The sequence below is a fragment of the Nyctibius grandis genome, chromosome W, assembly GCF_013368605.1.
Source record: "Nyctibius grandis isolate bNycGra1 chromosome W, bNycGra1.pri, whole genome shotgun sequence".
Taxonomy (NCBI): Eukaryota; Metazoa; Chordata; class Aves; order Nyctibiiformes; family Nyctibiidae; genus Nyctibius; species Nyctibius grandis.
Genome location: NC_090694.1, coordinates 5,169,362 through 5,193,612, shown reverse-complemented (window position 1 = coordinate 5,193,612; position 24,251 = coordinate 5,169,362). Strand labels below are relative to the sequence as shown.

At 46.1% G+C, this 24,251-nt stretch overlaps 1 protein-coding gene across 1 annotated transcript; it reads left to right on the top strand.

The window, feature by feature from the left end:
• The first annotated feature begins 898 nt into the window (after positions 1-898).
• On the top strand, positions 899-24,251 carry LOC137675733 (transitional endoplasmic reticulum ATPase). The gene is made up of 17 exons (XM_068421924.1): positions 899-1,091; positions 6,645-6,756; positions 7,144-7,316; positions 9,503-9,645; positions 10,645-10,775; positions 12,532-12,663; positions 13,072-13,174; positions 15,558-15,691; positions 15,960-16,095; positions 17,124-17,236; positions 17,875-18,039; positions 18,150-18,272; positions 19,362-19,574; positions 20,904-21,212; positions 22,710-22,865; positions 23,231-23,385; positions 23,801-24,251. The coding sequence occupies exons 1-17, from the start codon at positions 1,075-1,077 to the stop codon at positions 23,904-23,906; spliced, it is 2,421 nt and encodes an 806-aa protein (XP_068278025.1). The 5' UTR covers positions 899-1,074; the 3' UTR covers positions 23,907-24,251.

Below are 24,251 nucleotides of genomic sequence, written 5' to 3'. Positions count from 1 at the left end.
GCAGGTACAATGCCACTTGGCTCCAGCAATGTTTCTGGCCCTAAGGAAACACCACCCAGGTGGGGATGTGGGGATGCGAAGCAGTGCTTGGAGGGCAGCAGGTCGTGGAGGGATGGCCAGCAGTGGTGGAAGAGCTGTTTCGGGTGGTTCAAGGGGAGCTAGAGCTTCAAACCCTTAATGAGGCACAGCCTGTGCTGGGACAAGTGGCTGGAAGCAGTCCAGCCCTGCCAAAAAATCAATTATGGAAAAGAAAACCTGCCAAAAAAAAAAAAAAAATCGGGGAAAGGAACCCTGTGGGTACCTTTGAGTGGAGACAATGGGTCGGGCCCCCGCACACACCCTTTCATCCGAGGGGAAACGAAGCCTCTGGAGCGCGTCCCCCCAAAGTCTCGCCGAGGCCGCCCCGGGACCGCCTCCGACGGGGCCAAACCTGCCCCGCTACGCGCGCCCACGCATGCAGCCCCGCCAGCCGAGGCCGAGCGCGTTTAGTGCACTCTGGCTGCTCCCCAAGCACCCACCTCCTGCCCCTCATGATTGGCTGCAACCCTCCCCGCGCGTTTCCCTTTCCTCGAGCGCTAGCCAATCGCGAGACGAGGCTAACCCGAATGGCCATCGTGGTGGGACTTTCCGCCTGGATTTTCCCATTGGTGGATTTTTGCCATTGGCTGCCCGACCCGTGTTGCCCTGTAGAACAGCCACGGCAGGGGCGGTGCTGCGATTGGCTGACGGGTGTTGCGCTTGGCTCGTGACGATTGGGAAGGGAAAGGAGAGGAGCGGGGCGGAGCGGAGGAGGGAGAGCGCTCGTTCTTTTTTTTCTTCGTTCCCCTCGCTTCCGCCTCCCCGATTGGCTGAGGCGCTGGCCGGGTGGAATTTCCGATTGGTCAGCGCACGCTGTTGCTGGGCAGGCGAGGCAGCGCGGGGCAGAGCTTCCCCTTCCGATGAGTCGGCTCTAAGGTTCAGTCAGCGCGAAGCGCTTCGACCTGCTGCTGCCGTGAGCCTGCCCGAGACTCGCCGTCGCCCGTCTCGAGGAGCCGCCGCTGGCTGCCTCCCCTTGCCCCTTTCCCCCCCAGCGCCATGGCCTCAGGATCCGAGTAAGTGTGGGCCGCCCACCGGCAGGCCGCGGCGATGCTGGGCCCGGCTCGGCCTACCTCTCCTTACTTCGCCCCCGCACGGCGCAGCGCTGCCCGGGCAGAGCCCAGCAGCGGACCCGATCCGACCACCGATCTCGCTGTGTCATGCAGGCTTTGAGGAGGTGGGGGCGGGGCCGGGAGGGGGATGGGCCGCTCCTCACGCGCGCCCAGCCAGGCGCGTGCCCGCAGGGGGGGGGGGGCCCGCGCGCCGTCGCCCCTTTTTCCCCCCCTCCCGGGCCTCCCTGGGAAGTGTCGAGTCATGAGGAGGGTGAGGCTGGGCTCTGGCCGTGCCCCCGCCCGGGGCCGTGCCGCCTGGGCTAGGCCTCAGCCAGGGAGGGCTTTGTCTTCCAGGCCCCGGAGCGCCGGGGAAAGCGGCGGAGCGGCTGGCGGGGCAGCGAGGAGGAAGAGGCACGTCCCGGTCTCCTGCCCGCAGCGGCCCTCGGATCGGGCTAGAAGTGACTTGGCATTAGAAGAGGCAGATATGTTGTGCTGGGCTGGCCTCTGTGGCAGCTGAGGCAACCGGCCATATTTTCATCTCTGGTGTTTTGACTCGCTCTGTTTTCATTTCCAGGCTGAGGGTCATCTTTTGTGCTCCTCAAAAATGAGTTGAGTAATACTGTTCTCTCAGCTTCCAGCCCACGTGCGCAAGCCATTTCATTGCCCCTTGAGAGGAGTAAAAATAGAACCTAAAGATAATTTCCTAAATCCAAGAATAATTTAAGTGACTTGTTAGCCTTGCCAGAGGCACTTTCAGTCCCTTTAGTGTCTGTGGTTTTTTTTTCTCCTTTTCTTTTGCAACTCCTGCAATTTAGACCTACTTGGTCCTACTAAGTCAGTTCCAGCAAGGTGTGCCAAGAATTTAGTGTCCGTGGTAGAGCTTGTGAGGGAAGCGATGGCCTATTTTGAGTCTGAGCGAGGTGAACAGTGTCTTTAAAAAGAAATTTATACTTTTGCAAAGTTGTTCTCACCAAATAGGAATCAACAAAAGTTACTCTACAACTGGAAAACAGTTACTTTTTTTGTTGCAATTTTTGGGTCAATGCTGTTGGCAGCCATCTTGCTGAATTGAGCTTTAGCACAGAGAGTAGCATTGCAAGAGCTAATAGAATGTGGTTTCTGAAGAGATTCTGACTGGAAACTCATTGAGGAGCTTTAAAAATTACCTAGGTTAGCTGTCTGTCCTGCCCTTCACTGAATCTTACCAGCACACATAGGAAAGTTGGCAGGAGAGAACCCCAACCCATGCCTTAGGCTTTCCTGCTTAGTATTTTCAGTTCAGGCTCTCCTTCCCTGATGCATAGATGTTGCTGATTGTCTGAGCATGGTTGAGGTGCACAGACATATTTTGCTCTGTCATCTCAGTTACAGCATGAGGAACCCCCAGGAGAGATGCAATGAGGGCAAATGGTGATAATAATATTCTAAATTGCTACTGGAAGATGGGTAGTGCTTGCCTATCAAAGTCCTTACCCTTGTCTGTAGGAGAAATAACATCACTCTCCTGTGTAGCTGTCATGTAATTTCTTAACACCTTTGTTTCTTTGTCTGCAGAACTGTCAGGTCAGATAGCTGGAGCTGACCCCACAAATTTAGATGTCTGCATGCTGTTTCTTGGAGACCTTTATTCCATTTTTAATGCCTCCAAGCTTTTCAGTTGCTTTAAGTGCAGTAATATACTGACAACATTGATCCAGCCCTCCCTTCTTACTTAGGAAACTGCAGATTCAGTTCTTCAGTACTAAAACTTTTTTCCTCACATTCAGCAGAACTAAGTGGACCTCTTGCTGTGCTGTTCAGCACTGCTGTGTGTCGGAAGGTATCTGAACTTTTTTCCAGATTTATACAGTTTTTGGTTTATTGAAAGTTTTGGTCCAAAAGCTTCCACTTGCTGTCCAGTTCCTTTTCCATTTACTTTTATCTCGTATCCCAGACTATTTTTTAGGCTGCACAGCAATCTCTGCATCCTGAGAGACAGACACTCAGTTTCAGTGACAGTTTATGTAGTCAAAGTCTGGCAGCAGTTTCTTATCAAAAGGCCTTTGGATCCACATCTCACGTGCAGAGGGGTATGATTTACATTCACACTTTGAACAGGCTAAATTGTTTCTTTCTGGTGTCCCTTAGCTCAAATTTTAAAATCTACCTGCTAAATTAACTTCCAGTGTCCAGGAACTAATGCTGAGGCAAGGTCCTTACAAGTAGGTTGTTGTTTTTATCCACTGTTTTAACCACAAGATCCTGTCTGGCCTGACGTTGTATTGGTTTCAGTTTTCTTATTGCACTCTCAGTTTTCCTGGAAATCCCAGACCTTTTAGGACTCTACCAAGACCACATTTTAGGTTGAAGATGAAATTCATGAGCTCCTTCCTGGATGTATGCAGCAGCCTTTCTTGTGTCTTTTTGGGTTTAGAGAATGGATCTGTAACATCTCACATGGTCATTGAAAGGGATGGATATCGATTTCTTACCTCTTGCACTCTTTAATGAAGAGAGGAAAAGGGAGACTTTCCCAGTGCTAGCAGTCCTAGAAAGATATGTTTTTCAACTCCTCCTTTTGTTCACTTAAAATAATATTACCTCTCATTTCCAACACGTTTCCTATGCTACCAGTGCTTATGCGAAGCTTGAAAACCTTTTGGAAACAAGTTGGGTGCCCTCATAGGCTTGCTTGGTGTTGTTCCCCCTTTTACATGTCAGAGAAAGGAGCCAATACCACATAGTCTGTCTTGGAAAAGCCTCTTGAGGGGTAGGGGGACCTCAGGTAACATAACACTGTAGGTATGTCACCCCTCTCTGATGTACTTCTAAAATGCAGTGAGCATGCCAAGTGATGCAGTGCTGCCACAGTCTGCGTTTGTGCTGTGTAGCTGCTTGCTTTCCCACTTCCACTCAAGGTTTGATTTCTTCTGGTGATTTTGTCCCTAAAACAGTGAAATGGAGCCAAAGTGTACAGCCAACACAGTTGTCCACAAAGCTTCCTACTCTTTGCTGGTGCTTGCTGCTTGCTTAGGACAAAGGAAGACTTTATTTTTTCTTTTTTTGGTCAGAATCACAGAATCACAGAATCAACCAGGTTGGAAGAGACCTCGGGGATCATCGAGTCCAACCGTTGCCCTGATACCACCCTGTCAACTAGACCATGGCACTAAGTGCCATGTCCAGTCTTTTTTTAAACACATCCAGAGATGGTGACTCCACCACCTCCCTGGGCAGCCCATTCCAATGTCTAATAACCCTTTCTGAAAAGAAATTCTTCCTAATGTCCAGCCTGAACCTCCCCTGGTGAAGCTTGAGGCTGTGTCCTCTTGTCCTATCTCTAGTTGCCCGGGAGAAGAGGCCAACTCCCACTTCACTACAACCTCCCTTCAGGTAGTTGTAGACTGCAATAAGGTCACCTCTGAGCCTCCTCTTCTCCAGGCTAAACAACCCCAGCTCCCTCAGCCGTTCCTCGTAGGGCAGACCCTCCAGACCCTTCACCAGCTTGGTCGCCCTCCTCTGGACTCGCTCCAACACCTCAACATCTTTCTTGAAGTGCGGGGCCCAGAACTGGACACAGTACTCAAGATGCGGCCTCACCAGTGCCGAGTACAGAGGGATGATCACTTCCCTAGACCGGCTGGCTACACTATTCCTAATAGAGGCCAGGATGCCATTGGCCTTCTTGGCCGCCTGGGCACACTGCTGGCTCATGTTTAGCCGGCTGTCGATCAGCTCCCCCAGGTCTCTTTCCGCCAGGCCGCTTTCTAACCACTCTTCCCCCAGCCTGTAGAGCTGCATGGGGTTGTTGTGGCCGAAGTGTAAGACCCGGCACTTGTTCTTGTTGAACCTCATGCCGTTGGTCTCGGCCCATCTATCTAACCTGTCCAGATCCCTCTGTAGGGCCTTCCTACCAAACCAAACTGTGCAAAGTTTTCTGTTCTGACTTTAGTCACTGGCACATCTGGACTACTTTGAGAGTAGTCAGACGCCCACCAAGGGAAGTTACAAAAGTCTGCTGCTCTTGTGCCTGGCTAATGTACAACTTCCAAGAGCTCCTCGGGAATCAGTTGGTTCAAGTTCATATTTCTTTTGTAAAGTGAATTATTTGCTATATTAGATTTTGAAGGAAATCACTTAATCTGCCTTTCTTCCATTTCCTTGCTGTTTGATGTGCTCCATTTTGTCAGGCAAACGAATTATCTGTCATATTTCTTGTGGCGTAGTGGGCTAGAGCTTCAGTGACTCCTGTGAAGGTATTCTAGAAAGGTGCTTATATCCTAAAAAAAAGAAAGAACCCCCCATTTTTCGTGAGTACTTGAATATTTCTCCTGGCTCGCTAGGTTTAACTAATAGGCCTTGACAGGTTAAACTCTTACAGCTCTTCCTGTCAGGGGAGCTGCAGCATTGTCCTTTAATTCCCCTATTTATCTGGGATTTGACACCAAATAGACTTGAACTTTTGTTTCGGTAGCAGTGGTTACATGTGATTTCAGATCAGTCTGACTAATTCTTTTAGGTGAAACATCTTACAGTCAGAAACATAGAATCACAGAATCATAGAATGGTTTGGGTTGGAAGGGGCCTTAAAGATCATCTATTTCCCACCCCTCTGCTACAGGTAGGAACACCTTTCTACTAGACCAGGTTGCTCAAAGCCCCATCCAACCTGGCCTTGAACACTGCCAGGGAGGGGGCATCCACAGCTTCTCTGGGCAACCTGTGCCAGTGTCTCACCACCCTCACAGTAAAGAATGTCTTCCTAATATCTAATCTAAATCTACCCTCTTTCAGTTTAAAACTGTTACCCCTCGTCCTATCACTACATGCCCTTGTAAAAAGTCCCTCCCCATCTTTCCTGTAGGCCCCCTTCAGGTACTGGAAGGCTGCCAGAAGGTCTCCCCGGAGCCTTCTCTTCTCCAGGCTGAACAGCCCCAACTCTCTCAGCCTGTCTTCATAGGAGAGGTGCTCCAGCCCTCTGATCATCTTCGTGGCCCTCCTCTGGACTCGTTCCAACAGCTCCACGTCCTTCTTCTGTTGGGGGCCCCAGAGCTGAACACAGTACTCCAGGTGGGGTCTCACGAGAGCGGAGTAAAGGGGCAGAATCACCTCCCTTGACCTGCTGGCCACGCTTCTTTTGATGCAGCCCAGGATAGGGTTGGCCTTCTGGGCTGCAAGCACACATTGCCGGCTCATGATTTCCATGTGCCTCAGTATAGTTTCCAGGAGGATCTGCTCCATGATCTTGCTGGGCACAGAGGTGAGACATCTCAATGATCTCTTCTTTTTATAGATAGCTTCATAGCTATTTCTATTTGAGGATAGTAAAGTAGTTATATTTAGTAACAGAAAACATTCTGCTTTGAACTCCTGAAACTGGTGCCTAGGAATAATATTCTCCTTTGTCTTACAAACAAATATATTTTCTAAACAAGACAACAAAGAAACCTGTAGAAAATGGAGACCAAAACAGGAGGGTGGCTGGAAAGGAGGGAGCAATATCACTTGGACTCATTTAACTTCTGTTTTCTTTGCCAGTTCTAAAGCAGATGACTTATCGACTGCTATTCTGAAGCAGAAGAACAGGCCCAATCGGTTAATTGTTGATGAAGCCATCAATGAAGACAACAGTGTTGTGTCACTGTCCCAGGTGCGTCATCTATAAAAGCAAAGCATTTAATCTGGTAATATGGAAGCTGTTGCTGTCTATTAACTTGAAATGTAACTTTGCAACATGAATCTAAGTATTTGTGTCAGAAGCTGCAGCAGTTACAAGTGAGGGAGGTGGGTTGTCTTGTTTTCTAACACTCTTCCATGATAAAATATATTTTGATTCTCAACTTCTAGGATTCAGTTGAGCTTGTGACCTTAGTCTGGCTTCAGGATTAGTTCTTGACTGGTGTAGTGGGAGCCTCTGTCTTTGTAGATCTAGTATATCACTTCCAAGATGTAATTCTCCAAAGTCAAGTAACTCTCCTTCAAATACTTGAATTCTTTTTTTGTCAAAAGCTTAGTCTAATGCTGTTATTGTTTACAGGCAAAAATGGACGAATTGCAGCTGTTCAGAGGAGACACTGTTCTGCTAAAAGGAAAGAAGAGGAGAGAAGCAGTCTGCATTGTTCTGTCAGATGATACCTGCTCAGATGAGAAGATTCGCATGAATAGGGTTGTCCGCAACAACCTGAGAGTGCGCCTGGGTGATGTGATCAGGTGAGGACTAGTTTGCTAACTGTTGGCGTATCCCTGGGTTGCCTAAATAATTTGTGTGCTGGCTCTGAATTGTTTCAGTCTGTAGCAGAGACAGGGTCTTCAGGAAGTATTATTATGTCTTCCAGAGGAGATCACAGAAATGTTTTCATCTGTGTGTCTTACATCAGAGATCTCAGTTTACTTTTGCATGTGTTTCTAGCTGTATGCATATTCAGATTAATACTAAAAAATGATGCTAAAGATTCTTGAAGTCTCTTCAGGACCTTCACGAGCCCAGGTCCTGTCATTAAATTTAGTTCAATTACCCCACTGTTGTCACAGTCGTCTTCCCAAATTTGCAGTCAGATGAATTCACAAGTTTTTCCTGTCTAAATTTTTAATGTCTACAAAGTTAACTGTAGAAAGCAGTAAGCAACATTGTAATTGATCTCATAGTATGGTTAGCTCAAGCACTGAGCTGCCCTATGACAAACAGAAGTTAAAACTTGCTGGAAATGAGTGACAAAAACATGAATCAGTCAAATAGCAAGATTAAAAATCCTTGAAGGTTGTTTATATTCCAATTTTTGTTATAAAATAATTTTAAAATAAGGAATGCTTTAACAGTGTTGCAGGAATTTTGTGCAATGCTTGCAGAAGGTAGTGGGAAAGCATTGAAGTATACATCTTGGCTTACAGGAGGCAGATTCCATTCTATGAGGGGAGTGGGGGGAAAAACGTGAGCATTTCTTAAACATAAAAATGCTAATCTGCAAGTTTAAATATGTGAGGGCTGACAGCTCTTTCTCCTGAGCATCTTCCTAATCTGGAATATTGTGCATGTTCTGGGAAAATTGGAGCCTGGTTTCTGACACTAGACTTCCTGGGGTGATATCTGGAATAATATTTAAATGTAAAATGTGTTTCATACAAACTCTGTAGAGGAGAGGAACGAGTCTGTTCCACCCATCTCTCTACCACTAGAAAATGCAAGTTTTGAACATGACTGTAGTTGGAACAGAACAGTGCTTTGAGCCAGTCTGGATTTAAAATAAAGGTGAATCCTTACTTTAACCTGATGTGAGGTTACTGTTGGAGTAATTTCTAGTGTGACAGCTCAGCCTGTGCTCTCCCCTCCTCTGCTGGGACTGCATCTGTAGTGGTTCTCAGCCTTCCAGATGTGTTACTGATTGTCTTAGCTTTGTTGCAAGGGTCAGAGAATTTTCACACCTCTTGCTCTCAAAGTTTTTCTTGATGATCTTTAAGTACTTATTGTGTTACTTTCTGTGGCCTGGTTTCTGCCAAAATCCAGATTCATGCGCTAATCTCTTCCTGCTTGTAGTCTGTCAACAGTTTTCCTTCTGGCGCAGTCTGTCTTTTCCTTTACCCTTCTGCTATATCCTCTCTGTAAAGCCTGTGGTAAAAGAATCTATTGAGAGTCTCAAAGTAGTGTATGAAAAGTCGCGTGCTCAGCTGCAGTTCCACATAGGCTTTTCTTAGCTGGCAAAGCCAGTTTGAACTTTCTGCCTCTCTGCCACAGCTTGATACTCTGAGCTGTTGCTACAGTAGGCTGTTGGCCTACACTGTAAAATAATAGCTGGAATGTTTATTTAAAAAGGGGGAAGGGGCCTTTGGACTTTAACCTAAATGTCAGTCTCCACAAAGGGGGATTGATAGACACCTGGCTACCCCTGGTTGGTACTGTGAGAGCCTTTTCTCAGAATCAGGGTTATCAGCAACAGGAGCTCTGTTCTCTGTAGTAAGTTATGAGAGAGAGAGGAAGGAACAAAGAGTTTCCCCCAGCTCCCTTTCTCTTACAGTTGGTTCAGCAGTAGCTCCTTGTTGAAACAAAAGTTAGTTCATGACTCTCACAGGTCTTTAGGCTGCATTAGTAATTTGTGAATGTGCCTTGGGGATGGTAAGGGGGACTACAGAAGAGCAGGGAGTAGGAAGAAAGTATGAAACTCCCCAGCAGTTTTGGGATAGGGCTGAGAGGAGTGAAGGAAAGTGTGTGTTGTGAAGATTAGCTCTCTGATGGGCATGATTTTTGCCTTGTCAGCATTCTTATGCAGGTGGGAAGTCTCACCAGGGCTTTAGAGGGTCCTTTCTGGCATTTGTACTGGCCTGGGAAGGGACATCGCTGCCTTTTCCAGACTCAAGTGTAAGTCCAGGATGATATGGCTAACTGGAGTTTTCTTCTGTTGCAGCATCCAGCCTTGCCCAGATGTGAAATATGGCAAACGTATCCATGTGCTGCCAATTGATGACACAGTAGAAGGGATCACAGGGAATCTGTTTGAGGTCTATCTCAAGCCGTACTTCCTGGAAGCATACAGACCCATTAGGAAAGGTAATAGTGCCTGTTATTGAAGTCTTGATGGCAGCGAGTGTGAGCTAGTCCTGAGACTGAATAAAGAGAATTTCTAGAAGCTTGCACAGATCTCCACGAAGCATTAGACTGACATCTGTAGAGTGAGATTTTGCTGGTGCTGATTTAATTTTTTCCTAATCTTCAGAAGAAAGGGTGATATCTGTTGCTGGCTGGCAGAGCAGCTTAATAGTTCTCCTGTGTTTTTTTGCTACATGGGATGGGAGAGCATCAGAAAAGGTTCAGGTAGAACTCAGTTTAATGAGATTTTCTCCTGAGTTGCTACCACTTGATGGGATTGGAGAGTTGCCCACATATTAATCAATTGGTTGGATATACTAGCTGGCACCCTGACTAAATTCACTTTTTCAAAGTAATTTAATTAATAACTGGGAGAGTGCATAAAAAAAACAAATGTACTTTTAGAGTTGTGCTAGTAGCACTTTTGTTGGAACAAATAGGTCCTAATACAGTATAAACAGAAGTTGAAGTTATCCAGCTTCTATAGCCCAGTTTAGCCAGGAGTCATAGTGCAGTATTATATATTATTCTGCTTCTGGAGACAACCAGTTATAGCTAGTAACAACTAGTTATAATAACTTCAAAATGAATTTTTATTAAGTTAGAGTTTTTTGCCTGTTTTAGAAATGTTGAATTGAAACTGAATGGAAAAAAAAAAGTGATTCCTTGCCTTTGTGTTTTGTATTTAGGCAGAGTATTCTTTTTCTGTTGTTTGCTGGTTTTGTTTGCTGTTTGTTTCTTGATGAAATTTGAGAACTTCAACTGCTACAGATCTAAATGGTGCTTGGGTAGTCACAGTACATGCAGCTCTTGAGTTTAAAATGCAGAGCAGTGTTAAAAATGCCAGCAGTGTATGCCTATGTAACCCACTTCATTGTCTTCTGGGGCTGCTGGTAGTACAAGGGTTGACATTTTGCAGACATCTGTTGCAGCAGGCTACTGAAGTGTGGGGTTTTACAGGTGACATTTTCTTGGTGCGTGGAGGGATGCGTGCAGTGGAGTTCAAAGTGGTGGAGACAGATCCAAGTCCTTACTGCATAGTGGCTCCGGACACAGTGATCCATTGTGAAGGAGAGCCTATCAAACGAGAGGTGAGCAGAATCCTGCCATGCGGTTCTACTGAATCCCCTCTGTCCAAAATCTGTTTTGGTGACAGTCCTTGAGAGCAGCAGTGTTTGCATTTCCCGTTTTGGCATTTTGTGTATTGAATGTAATGATTAAAACCGCTGGTTTCGGGAGATGAGCTGCTGCTGAAGGTAGTCAGAGAAATGTGTTTCCAGTATCCTTCCTCAGATGCTGAGATAGCACCAATGCTTAGGTTTGCTGATGAGGTGCCATACTTTGGCAGCAGCTGGTTTTGCATCTGTTTCCAGATATCTTATGCTGGACTTAGATGCATCTTTTAATTCCAAAGTTCCCTTGATCCATAGCAGGAAGGGCTTACAATGTTGCTAAATTTCATGCCACATGAAAAGAAAGCAATTAGTGCTTTTTCAGTGAGAAATTTGAAATCTCTAAATGGTTGATTTTTTTTTAAATTATTTTTTTTTCCCCAGTCCCTTAAGGTATCTAGCCTTGAGTGTCCCAAGTTTGAGGCAGCCTGAGTGGATTGTCTGTCAGGTCCTGGCCACCTTACTGTTACAGAGTAGGAAATCACAGAGAAATGAGCTAAGGTGGTTGTATACTTCATAAAGTGCGTGCCTTTTTACTACCTGCAAATCGGGGTGAGTGCTGGTTTGTAGTTAGCTGCCTTCTGAAAAATTCACCTCTATTTGACACTTGTGAGACTATGTCTGGGCACTGGATGAGTCCAGTTTGGGCTCTTCAGGACGCAGAAGAGACAGATAGGAGCAAGTTCAGCCAAGGCCACCAAAATGATGAGGAGCTGGAGGTCAGAATGAATGAGGAGCAGCTGGGAGAGTGGGTTGATGCAGCATGGAGAAGGGAAGGCAAAGAGGCAGGCTTACTGGCAGCTGCCTGATGGGAAGGGGTGGATAACTAGGCTCTTCCAAGAGCTGTGCCCAGGGACAGGACTAGGGACAATGGCACAAGCTGGATCAAGGGAAATTCCCAATAGATATTAGGAAAAAGGTTTCCCCAAACCCTGGAGCAAGGCCCAGAGAGGGCAAGAATCTCCAGACCTGGAGACCTTCAGCGCTTGATAGGGCCAGACCCTGAGCAACCTGCTTGAAGTAGTATAGTAGTTCCTGTTTGTGGGGCTTGGACTAAGCCCCTCTGAGATTCCAGGCTGTGTTATTTTATTATTTTAGTGTGACCTAATGTTACAGATAACTAAGGCCAGTAGAGATTTGGACAGCCAAATGAATGGATGCTGTAGAGCTATACTGAAAGAGTTGGTTACGGTTGGTCTTATCTGCACATCTGGATCTTAACATTCTCTGTTAATTTGAGTAAATCCCAAAAGAAAATGCTATGTTGGAGAACTGTATGGTAGCTAGGGTATATCAAGTAGTTAGAAATATCACATAAGTTTAAGGAATTCATTTGGCTTCATTGTCTATTGTTATCTTTGTTAGCCACATCAGAGAGTCACACACAACTTGTTTTGTGCTAGAGTCTGTAGGGGTCCTGGCAGCAGAGACTGTCATTCAAGAGAGTGGGCTTCAGTGAGGTCTAGGTATGCGCAGGCATTTCCCTATGCATGTCTGGGAAGAGAGAGCTAAGAAACAATTGTAAAAGACACCAGGAAGACTTGAAAGTGAGAATCTCAAGACAGCAAAAAAATGGTAATGAGCAAAAAACCTGGATTCCTGAGTTCTGTAGACCAGGAAGAATTGTTGAACTATTGTTTTCACTCAAATGTTTAACGTATTTCTTTCTGGGTAGGATGAAGAAGAGTCACTGAATGAAGTGGGCTATGATGACATTGGTGGCTGCCGGAAGCAGTTGGCTCAAATCAAAGAGATGGTGGAACTTCCCCTCCGACACCCTGCGCTCTTTAAGGCCATAGGGGTGAAGGTAAGTCCCTGTGTGCACCAGGTGGATGAGTGGGCTCGCCCTTGCGGATGACTCTTGATGTCAGAGGTTTATGAGGTATTGGGAGGGGAATAAGTAATTTGTGGGGTTTCTTTTAATGCTGGTGTTAGAAAAGTATTTCCTTACATATTTTGGACACAGATTAAAGTACTGGCAACTTGCAAAGCAGAGGAATGCTTTGAATCAGCACTGTCAGTTACTGGCAAGGTTTTTGTTTGTGTGTCATGCAAAGTAGTAAGGGTGTTGATAGCAATGCTGGGATGGCAGCTGTTGCGTGAGTTTGCATCACAATTTTGGACTGGCTTTATCAAATGCTTACAGCTTCACTGTAACGCTACTTAGGCATTCAGATACTAGCTCACCACCTAAGTCCCTTGCCTTTGTCCTTAGCCTCCACGTGGGATCCTGCTGTACGGTCCTCCTGGCACTGGTAAAACACTGATTGCCCGAGCAGTGGCCAATGAAACGGGGGCTTTCTTCTTCCTGATCAATGGTAAGTTTTGTGGCTGCTTTGGCCCCAGAACTGCTGTGTGCTCATTCATCCATCTCATGATAATGAATGGTATTAATAGGGCTTACAGAGTCTCCCTGACATCCTTCCTTACCTCTTTGAAGTGTGCCTCTGGGGACACTTAGAGGCCATTTGTGTGGAAGTGTCTGTAGTGGCACTTCCCTTAAGCTTGATTGTTTTGTAGCAGAGTGGTTGGAAAGACAGCTTTGTGATGCAGGGACTTGGAGTCTGGCTGAGTGTTCATTTATATTGGTGAGGGCAGAGCTGGGAGTGAAGTGGTGAGATTATTCTATGTATATGGGTGCAGGACACTTGTTTCTGTTGCTGCCAGCATGTTCCATTCAAAAAAGAAGCTGATCTGCTGTGGATTTCTTTTTTCCCCCAAGTAAAGCACAAGACCTGTTCTGTTTCACATAAAATTAATTGGGAGGAACTGTCCTGAAAGCTATAATGAATACCTTGGGACTTAGCTGCAAGTGACAGAACCTCCTAGTGATCACTCTTTACCTGTAGCAGTTGAGATGGATACTGGTTTATGTCCAGTAAGGACCAGATTCTGAATTTTCCTCACTGTTTTTCTGTCCCATTTTACAGTCAGTGCTGGAATTAACTGAACATTTGTACTTAAGGAGTGCTGCTTTTCTTTTCTGATTTCAATCACTTAGACCCATGAAGTTGAAAGCAAAAGAGTGTATAACACAGCATAGCAGTGAGCAGTGGTAGGGAAGTGACTTGCTTTGTATCTCGAGATATCAGATGTAAATGGACCGTTTTTAACCATATGTCGCCCCTGTCATATACTTCCTAAGTGTGTGGAAGGTGTCACTGCATGCTAATGAGCCAGATGTTTCTTTAGACACTTGTACTTCTATTGCGTAATAAAAATAACTGTCAGAATTAGTGATGCGTTCTCTGTCTGCTAGTCCCAAGCCTGGAGCTGCAGGCAGTGTTGTAGACAGAGCTGGTATGAATTGGTGAGTTACTTTACTCCGCTTTCGTGAGACCCCACCTGGAGTACTGCGTTCAGCTCTGGGGCCCCCAACATAAGAAGGACATGGAGCTGTTGGAGCGAGTCCAGAGGAGGGCCACGAAGATGATCAGAGGGCTGGAGCACCTCTCCTATGAAGACAGGCTGAGAGAGTTGGGGTTGTTCAGCCTGGAGAGGAGAAGGCTCCGGGGAGACCTTCTAGCAGCCTTCCAGTATCTGAAGGGGGCCTACAGGAAAGCTGGAGAGGGACTTTTTACAAGGGCATGTAGTGATAGGACGAGGGGTAACGGTTTTAAAATGAAAGAGGGTAGATTTAGATGAGATATTAGGAAGAAATTCTTTCCTGTGAGGGTAGTGAGACACTGGCACAGGTTTCCCAGAAAAGTTGTGGATGCCCCCTCCCTGGCAGTATTTAAGGCCAGGTTGGATGAGGCTTTGAGCAACCTGGTCTAGTGGAAAGGTGTCCCTGTCTGTGGCAGGGGGGTTGGAACTAGATGATCTTTAAGGTCCCTTCCAACCCAAACCATTCTATGATTCTACTTGTAATGAAACACTCTTGGTACCTGCCTGCACCAGTAGCTCTGCAGCTGGCACACTTCAGTCAGCTAGCAGCTTTGCACTCCTGAGGGTCGGGTTTCTTTTCCTTGGATCTCTTAGAAGCATACTTTTCTCTTCATTACTACTCCCATCAGCATGATGGAAAAATCTGTAAAACCAAAATAAATCTGTGAGCCTGCACTAGCATTCAGCAATTGTAGGAGATCTCAGGGCAATGCTGTCTGTCCTTCTGGGAATGATATGCTTACACATTTTTATTTTTTTTATTTATTCTTTGAGAGGAGATGGGTTTGGAGTTTTTGGGATTTTGGGGTGTTGTTTTTTTGGTGGTGGGTTTTTTTTTTTTTTTTGGAACTTATTTATAGGATCTTACAGAGGTAAATGTATACCTGTGTAATGCAAGCTAAAGACAGCTTCAATATCTTACAGCTTTTTCCTTCCCTACCCTGATAATTCATCACCATATAATTTGATTGCTTCTCTTGCAAGCTAGGACTGGCATTAACTGTGTGTGGTGGCACATTACAGAGAAGCTCACCAAGTGTGAAATAGGGTAAGGAAAGAGGCAGCTAAAAGTAGCTCATTGACTAGTGCTGCCTTCTGTTAGAGTAAACCGAAAACATCAGAATAATGATAGAAAGTAATTCTGCATGCTGTTCTTGCCTGTTCAGCTGCAAATTTAGTGAACTTGGTTGATAGTATTTGCTTTGGCTTGAAATATAGATACTCCCATGTGAATGTTGTACTAAAAAAATTCAGCTTCATGCCTTGGGACTAGCTGCCTCTCTTCTGGGTGCCACAGTGCCATTATTTTTTCAGGTCCTGAGATCATGAGCAAGCTGGCTGGTGAGTCTGAGAGCAACCTGAGGAAAGCCTTTGAAGAAGCAGAGAAGAACGCTCCTGCCATCATCTTCATTGATGAACTGGATGCCATTGCTCCTAAGAGAGAGAAGGTAACAAAAGCCTGTAGAAGGTAAAGGAGTACATATTTTTTGGTAGCAGCTGGTGTGAATCTCTGCATTTGACTACAGGATAAAGCAGTATTTAACTTAACACTTGAATTCAGTTGGACATCAGAAGTTGGATATCAGAAGAATCCGATATAGTTCACGATGTTTCTTAACAGCTTGCATCTGTTGTATCTGTCTGCTGTGGTGCAGTACTAGCTCCTGTGCTGTGTTGTAGAGCTTTTGGTCTAATCATTACTTTCTCTTTCCATAGACACATGGAGAGGTGGAACGTCGCATAGTGTCTCAGCTGTTGACTCTTATGGATGGACTGAAACAGAGAGCACACGTGATTGTTATGGCAGCTACCAACAGACCTAACAGCATTGACCCAGCACTCAGGCGATTTGGTAACCATGATTGACATCTTTTTTGTGTATCAGATACTTTGTTATGGGCTATGCTTCAGGGGCCTTGGAAAGATTGAGCAGAAATTAATATTAGACACCTGCGTGTTACATAAACTATTGACTTGTCTCCAGCTACTTGTTTGAGATTCATTTCTAGGCTTTCAGCCTTTGGTATAATTTTCTGTGCTTTATTAGGTTAGAACTTGTAGAAATAACAAAATACTTAGAGGGTAACATGCTTTTTCACCTCATCGATTAGGTGAGGCTATTTCAGGACTAAACACTTAAGGGGTTGTTCATGCCTCAGGTTGCAGAAGGCTCTGAATTGTCCAATTTCTTTTACTGATGAGAAGTCTGGTAGTTTCTGAGATTCAGGTTTTCAAAACTTTGCAGTGTGAATGAATGTCTGTTGTATGACCAGTTGGTAAAGTCTATAATAGCAAACCAGTCAAGTTTGCAGGAAAAAACGGCCTCTTAAATGTGTAGTGAGGCGTTTGAATGCACAGCTATGGCTAGAGGAAAATGATAGGTGTACGTACCTTAGTTAATACTGCAATAATACGTAGGTTTCCTGCCTCGCCAGATATTGGGGCAGTTCATGTTTTTCACCACTTGGGTACTGCTGTGAAAGTTCTGAAAAATTAAATCTCTCAGTACTTGTGGACTCCTGTGCTGAGGACACAAAGGTAGGAATAAACAAAAATGTCTCATGGTGTGTTGGAAGCATATTTTCCTATAAATGAGGCTCAGAAAAAAAAAAAACAAAAATCCTCTGTGTTTATATAATCTTGAACTCTATTTAATACAGTAGTCTCACTTTTCCTAAATGGCTAAAACCTTTCCTCCTTCTCTGATCTGACTCTGCTACTGTGCTGATAGATGCTGCAGAGAAACCCAAAGCTCTGGCATTTTCTGAAATTGTATGTGTTTGTGGTTCGTCATCATATTCCTCTGTCAGAGGAAGGCAGCAACTGCAGCTCCTTTAGTTCACAGAATCAGCAGCTCAGCATATGTTTTGTACTCCCCAGGTCGTTTTGACAGAGAGGTAGATATCGGTATCCCAGATGCCACCGGGCGCCTGGAGATCCTGCAGATCCACACAAAAAATATGAAACTGGCTGATGATGTGGATCTGGAACAGGTGAGTAGCATGCTGTTAGGAAAGCTTGTCTCTGCAGACAGATGTTCCTGATGCTCTGTTTTGTAGTGGAAGAGTTGTTATGGCTTGATCGTGTAAACGTAGCTGCTCATTTAGGACAGTGTGAAACTGGGTGAATGTGTGATCTCTGGGCTTCCTTCTAACTAGTTTACCAGTGACCAAAAATCCTCACTTGCTAGTTAAGAATGGCATGGCTAAGTGAAACAAATGTGTATCAGTCCAGTCTGGAAGTGCCTTGCCACTGTCCTCCTGGGTTTGTTTGTTGTGGCATTCTCTTTAAAAATAAAGCAAGCCTGAAACAGCGCTCACAGAGCTGGGTGAACATTATGGTGATACTGGATGGTTACTGTAATCTCTGTCCTGAATGAATTGCAGTCCTCAAGGTTATCTTTCTGCACACCATCTGAATTCTAGTTGCAGCTTTGATCTCAAGTAGAAGGTGGAACAGCAGTGTCTTTGTTAAATATGTGATAACACTTGTCTTGAATTTGCAGCAGAGCACTGATGTTCCTGTCCTCCAGAGTTTTGTTGCACCTCTGAGTGAGTGACCAGAGCATGCATTGCCCTTGCAGAGCGCTTGTTTGTATCCCTGTGAGTCATAGTTAGTGCTCTGCTTTCAGGTGGCAAACGAGACCCATGGCCATGTTGGTGCTGACTTGGCTGCTCTTTGCTCAGAAGCTGCTCTTCAGGCTATCAGAAAGAAAATGGATCTCATAGACCTAGAAGATGAAACCATTGATGCTGAAGTGATGAACTCGCTGGCTGTGACCATGGATGACTTCAGGGTAATGAAGGAGTGCCCCTCTTTCTTTTGGGTGCAATGTCTAATTGCTTATCTGAAGCATGTGAACATAATGTGTTAGAATTTATATAGTGCTGTTTCTTCTAACAATAGTGGGCTCTGAGCCAGAGCAACCCTTCTGCTCTTCGGGAGACTGTGGTGGAGGTGCCACAAGTTACCTGGGAAGATATTGGTGGTCTAGAAGATGTAAAGAGAGAACTCCAGGAACTTGTACAGGTAAGGGTTTCCAACAGACTTTTGCCTAGTCAGCTTGAAAAATAATAATAAAATACAGAACTTCTTCACATTCCTGTTTGGGCTATGAACAAGGTAAATGCAGAATTTTAATGGTATTTTCTTGTAATGGACTGAAAATACTATGCTGTTCCATCTTAGTGAACTTAGGGAGAGGAAGGTGCTGGAAAGCAGCATCAGGCTTTCCTTAGCTGAGTCTACAGTGACATCTTGGGTGGGTATTTTGCTACATACAGAAACAGCAGCAGTTCTGCTTCTCTTAAGTGGAGACCAGCAGTGGGACCACTGAGAATACTATTACATGGTGGCTTTATATGCCAGAAAATGGATGAAGATTCTCATACAGAGAGCCTCTGAAGGGCTTTCCATCAGCGTTAGCATAGGGACAGGTGAGAAGTAATTGTGAAGCCTTCTATGAAAGGAGAGGCTGCAACAAAGTCATGAATGGTCTGTGGAAACTTCTGGTGCCTGCCTGCGTTGGGGTGGTTTGGGTTTGATACATCCCTGCTTTCAGTTGGCACTGTAAAAACAGCCTGTATGTGAATAAAAGAATCTACTTTTCAGTCTAATTTTCTGATGTTAAGATCATCACCTATCTCTGACCTTGTTGCAGAGGATAAATGCTCACATCAGACACCTTGCCTGTCTCTGGAGGGCAGAGCAAATAGGTTAGATAAAGAGCTGTTCCCTTTTGCTTCTGCAGGACAGAGTGAAGCTGGGGTTAAGTGTGCTGGAAAACTACCTGAACTGGTACTTAGTTCGTAGGTGGAAATAGACTGTTTAAGGCAACTTTACAATTTAGCTGTGGGGCTTTTCAAACCAGTGCCCATTTAAAAACTCCAGTGACACCGAGCAGGCAGAATCTTGTGTTTAACCCACCAGAAATCTCAGGTAGTGTTTCTGGTAGGAGCAGAAACAAAACTGATCTAGCGAAAGATGTCCCTGCCCATGGCAGGGAGGTTGGACTAGCTGATCTTTGAAGGTCACTTCCAACCCAAACCATTCTGTGATTCTAAGGTACAGACCTGTTCTGGCTCATCACAAGAGGTTTTTGTTTGTTTTGTTCTCCAGTATCCTGTGGAGCACCCAGACAAGTTCCTCAAATTTGGCATGACCCCATCAAAAGGGGTTCTGTTCTATGGGCCACCCGGTTGTGGTAAGACACTGCTGGCCAAAGCCATTGCCAATGAATGCCAGGCAAACTTCATTTCCATCAAGGGGCCAGAATTGCTCACCATGTGGTTTGGCGAGTCTGAAGCTAACGTGCGTGAGATCTTTGACAAGGTAAGTGTATCTTGTACTCCTTGTGCTATGTTTGTGCTGATACCCCCAAAACATTCTTTACTGCACTTGTCTTACTGGCTTGGTTCTTGTTTGTGTGTTTTGTCTTTTCCCCGCTTGCACTGAGAGCAGAGGCTGCTTTCCTGATGTTAGGGAATTAATTCTCTTTGGCAACATAGCTATTTAAATGTTTTTCTCCTGCTGCAATTTGTATCTGTTGTTACACGATGATAAATGCCCCAGAGTCTTAGCAGTGAGGCTAGCATTAGGATGGCATAGATATTCTCTGCATCCATGAAAACTGACTTTGACACCTCATTAGCCATCACCTTCTACAGATTTTTCAAGACACGCTACGGGTTCTTCTTCTTCTGCAGTTGGACTAGATGATCACTGTAGGTTCCTTCCAACTGAAATATTCTGTTCTATTCTGTTCTATTCTGTTCTATTCTAGTCCTGCAATAGAGCTTAGAAAGGAGCTCACTCCTACTACCCAGTTCCCCTGTAGATAATGTGACCTCCTGTCCCAAGAGGTGTCTGCATGCATTATCTTGGGAATCCTCACTCCTGTGGTCAGGGAAGGTGCTGAAAGAGCAAAGTTGGAAGGAGAGCGAGAGAGAAAAAATTAGGTTGAGAGGGAACCTCAGAGGCCATCTGGTCCAGCTGTTTGTTCAGAGCAGGGAGATAACTTGGAAATTCAATCAGGTTGCTCAGGGCCTTGTGTTCTGAACATGTGCTAAGGATGGAAAATCCCTGACTTCTCTGGGCCTTGTGCTAGTGTTTGAGCTCTCTGTGTGAAGAATATTTTTTTTCCTTATTTGTAACTGGAATTTTCTTTGCAGCCATTTGTACCTGTGATCTTTCATCCTTTCACTGCACCTCGAAGAAGGATCTGGCTCCCTTTTCCCTATAACTACCCATTAGGTAGCTGAAGACAGTGATTGGATTTCCCCCTTCCATTTGATATATCTCACCTACTGATACTTGAGTACCTAAATAACCAATTGACATTCCCAGATCTTGCAGGGAGAGTTCTGGTCCAGGCAAATTGGCTACAGCTTTCCCTCTAGACATTGGAGTTACCATCCTTCTGCTTGGTTCACAATGCTCCTAGCTTTGGGGAAATACAGCTTGTTGTTCAGGAGAATTTAACTGAGGGTTTGTGTGGCAGGAGACTCTTCCGGAGCAGCTCCTCCAAGCTCTCCTTGTGGCAGCAGTGCTCTGGTACTCCTCTGAGCTGCTTTAATTGTAGGGTAGGCTTAGTGTGAAATCAGCGTGCTCCTCGCCTGTTGGTATTAACATGGAGTAATTGTTCCCATTTGCTTTTTTCAGGCCCGCCAAGCAGCCCCTTGTGTGCTTTTCTTTGATGAGCTGGACTCCATTGCAAAGGCTCGAGGTGGGAATATTGGCGATGGTGGTGGTGCTGCAGACCGCGTCATCAACCAGATCCTGACAGAGATGGATGGCATGTCCACCAAGAAAAACGTCTTCATCATCGGTGCCACCAACAGGCCAGACATCATTGACCCAGCCATCTTGCGCCCCGGCCGCCTGGATCAACTCATCTATATCCCCCTGCCCGATGAGAAGTCACGGGTTGCTATTCTTAAGGCCAACCTGAGAAAATCACCAGTTGCCAAGGTAGGATCTGCACCCTGACTGTGTCTGACTTGGGTTTGCTGTGTGCTGCACGTGTTCCTCACAAGCTGGGGATAGAGCAGAGGGCTGGTGACTGCTCCACGCAGTACAGAGCTAGGAAACCTTCAGTTCCTGAAGAATGGAAATTAAGAGGTAGGGGGAGGCTTGAGCTCAGAGACTAGATATCAACGAAGCTAGGGTTGGTGTGTAAGCACAGCAGGTCTTTATCACATAGTGGAGTTCTGCCCATGATGTGGGAACAGGAAAGCCTGGTATGGCAAGATGAAAAAGATTCTTGTGCTCTGAAAGAAAAGTAAATGTAGAAAACAGGGGTGGGAAATGGAAATTGAAGAGGAACCATTGCAGTTAACTGTTGCTGAACTCATCATCGGCAAGAGTTATGTCCCTTGCCTGGGGAGCAGGCAATAATGCAACTGATAGTTAATCAGAGAAAAGCAGATGTCAAGTGAGAGCTCAAGCTATTTTATGTCAAGCTTACCTTTTTAGGTGCTGTTGGGAAGGAAAGCTTCAAAGGAGGTTGCAGTACTACTCCCTCAGTTGAGGGGAAGAAGGAGGAGGTTGGTTGTCTTGGTCTGCCTGTGCCCCATCTCCATTTCCAGTCTAACAGTGTTTCATTTGACTCCTAATGCTGAGACCTGAGCAAATCATATCCTAAATCCACAAGTCAACCTGCCTCTTCTTGAGGGTGAACAGTGCAGAGGCATTCTGCCCCTCTACTCTGCTCTCGTGAGACCCCACCTGGAGTACTGTGTTCAGCTCTGGGGCCCCCAACATAAGAAGGACATGGAGCTGTTGGAACGAGTCCAGAGGAGGGCCATGAAGATGGTCAGAGGGCTGGAGCACCTTTCCAACGAAGACAGGCTGAGAGAGTTGGGGCTGTTCAGCCTGGAGAGGAGAAGGCTCCGGGGAGACCTTCTAGCAGCCTTCCAGTACCTGAAGGGGGCCTACAGGAAAGCGGGAGAGGGACTTTTTACAAGGGCATGTAGTGATAGGACGAGGGGTAACGGTTTTAAACTGAAAGAGGGTAGATTTAGATGAGATATTAGGAAGAAATTCTTTCCTGTGAGGGTGGTGAGACACTGGAACAGGTTTCCCAGAGAAGCTGTGGATGCCCCCTCCCTGGCAATGTTCAAGGCCAGGTTGGATGGGGCCTTGAGCAACCTGGTCTAGTGGAAGGTGTCCCTGTCTGTGGCAGGGGGGTTGTAGCTAGATGTTCTTTAAGGTCCCTTCCAACCCAAACCATTCTATGATTTACAGCTGCTTCACAGGGTCTTGCTGGGTGTGCGGGGAGTGTGGCCTGCCTTTGTATGTGGTTAACTTTTCCCCAAAACAAGAACCTTAACAGCTCATCTTTTCAAAATTGGCCAAAGTTAAGGCAGCACCTTGATACCATGGGATCTAAAGACACCTCTGTCACCTGAGGGCGTAAGGTGTAAAGGACAGGCCTCTCTTGGTTTGCCTTTTTTTTTTTTCCACTAGGATGTTGACCTGGATTTCCTAGCTAAGATGACCAATGGCTTTTCGGGGGCTGACCTGACAGAAATTTGCCAGCGTGCCTGCAAACTGGCCATCCGCGAGTCCATCGAGAGTGAGATCAGGCGAGAACGCGAGAGGCAGACCAACCCTTCCGCCATGGTGAGTGGGGCACTCTGAGTTCTCCCTGCTCATGAGACGGGCAGCCCACCTCTGCCCATTGGTGAGGTAGGATGTGTTCCTCTCCATGATCCTCGGATGGGGATGAGTGGGCTCTCGGCACAGAGCGTGGAGCTGGAGCACTTTGTTCTCATCTTGTGGGAGGGCAAGGCCCTCCTGGGGCGCCTCATTGTCAGCATTGCTCAGAAGGCCCCTGTTGCAGTCATGACTCAGTCTGCCACAGTGTCTCTCTCCAGCCCCTACTTTGGTGGGCATTGGAGCATCCTGGCCTAGAGGGAGGCTGTGGGCAGCTGTTGGGCCGTGGAGCTCAGGCACGCAGCTCACCTGGGCCCTCTGTCCCGATGCAGGAAGTGGAGGAGGACGACCCAGTTCCTGAGATACGCAGGGATCACTTTGAGGAGGCCATGCGCTTTGCTCGCCGCTCTGTCAGTGACAACGACATCAGGAAATATGAGATGTTTGCACAGACTCTACAGCAGAGCCGTGGCTTCGGCAGCTTCAGGTAACCGTGGGGGAGTGGAGGGAGGGCAGTGTGGCTCAGCCAGCCCCAGAACAGAGCACTGAGGCAACTTTCTGCTGGATTCTGGGTAACAAATTCCCTCTTCCACCATTTTTTCCCATTCTCCCCAGCATGTACAGCAGACAGCTGAGCATGTGGCAGGTGTAGTCTGTGCTGCAGGTCAGTTGTAGCTGCTCTGTTAGTGCTCCTGAAGTCCATCAACCCCTTTTTCCTTTAACACAAGCAACATCCAGCAGCTGTATAAGCCTTTTGTGTGACCTGCCGTAAGGCTTCATCCCATTTCTCCTGCCTGTCCTACTTGGCACCAGAGTGTTGGCGTGAAGGGAGGGGATCATGCTGAGCTGTGAGGAGGCTTTTGAACAGCATCTCTTCTCCCCTTCTGCACCATTGCACGCAGGTTCCCATCAGGTAACCAGGGTGGCGCCGGTCCGAGCCAAGGCACAGGAGGTGGCAGTGGAGGCAACGTGTACAGTGAAGACAATGACGATGATCTCTACGGTTAACTCGCTGTCCTCGGTGGACCAAACTCCAAATCAGGCCACGTTGTACAGGGAAAAATCCAATGTTCAATGGACTCTTGGCTTCTTCATTCCTCAGTCCGAACAGTGTAGCTGCACGTCAGACTTTGTACAGGGAATGTTTTCTGCAAACACAAATCTAGACCAGTGTTCAGTTGGGAGGCAGACAGTGAATTAACAAGGAGGGGAACCGACTTAAACTAGAACAGAAATTTCTCAGAAATTATGTGGCAGAATCAGCAGCTTTAGCAAAGAGTACAATGCTAGCCTGTATAAAAAATATCCCACAAAAATAATACAAAAAATTAATAAAAATCTAACAAAACTCTA

Coding starts and splice junctions, on each gene's coding strand:
- LOC137675733 (XM_068421924.1), top strand. Junction 12,664..13,071: donor TTAAGGCCATAGGGGTGAAG/GTAAGTCCCTGT, acceptor CTTTGTCCTTAG/CCTCCACGTGGGATCCTGCT. Junction 13,175..15,557: donor TTTCTTCTTCCTGATCAATG/GTAAGTTTTGTG, acceptor TTATTTTTTCAG/GTCCTGAGATCATGAGCAAG.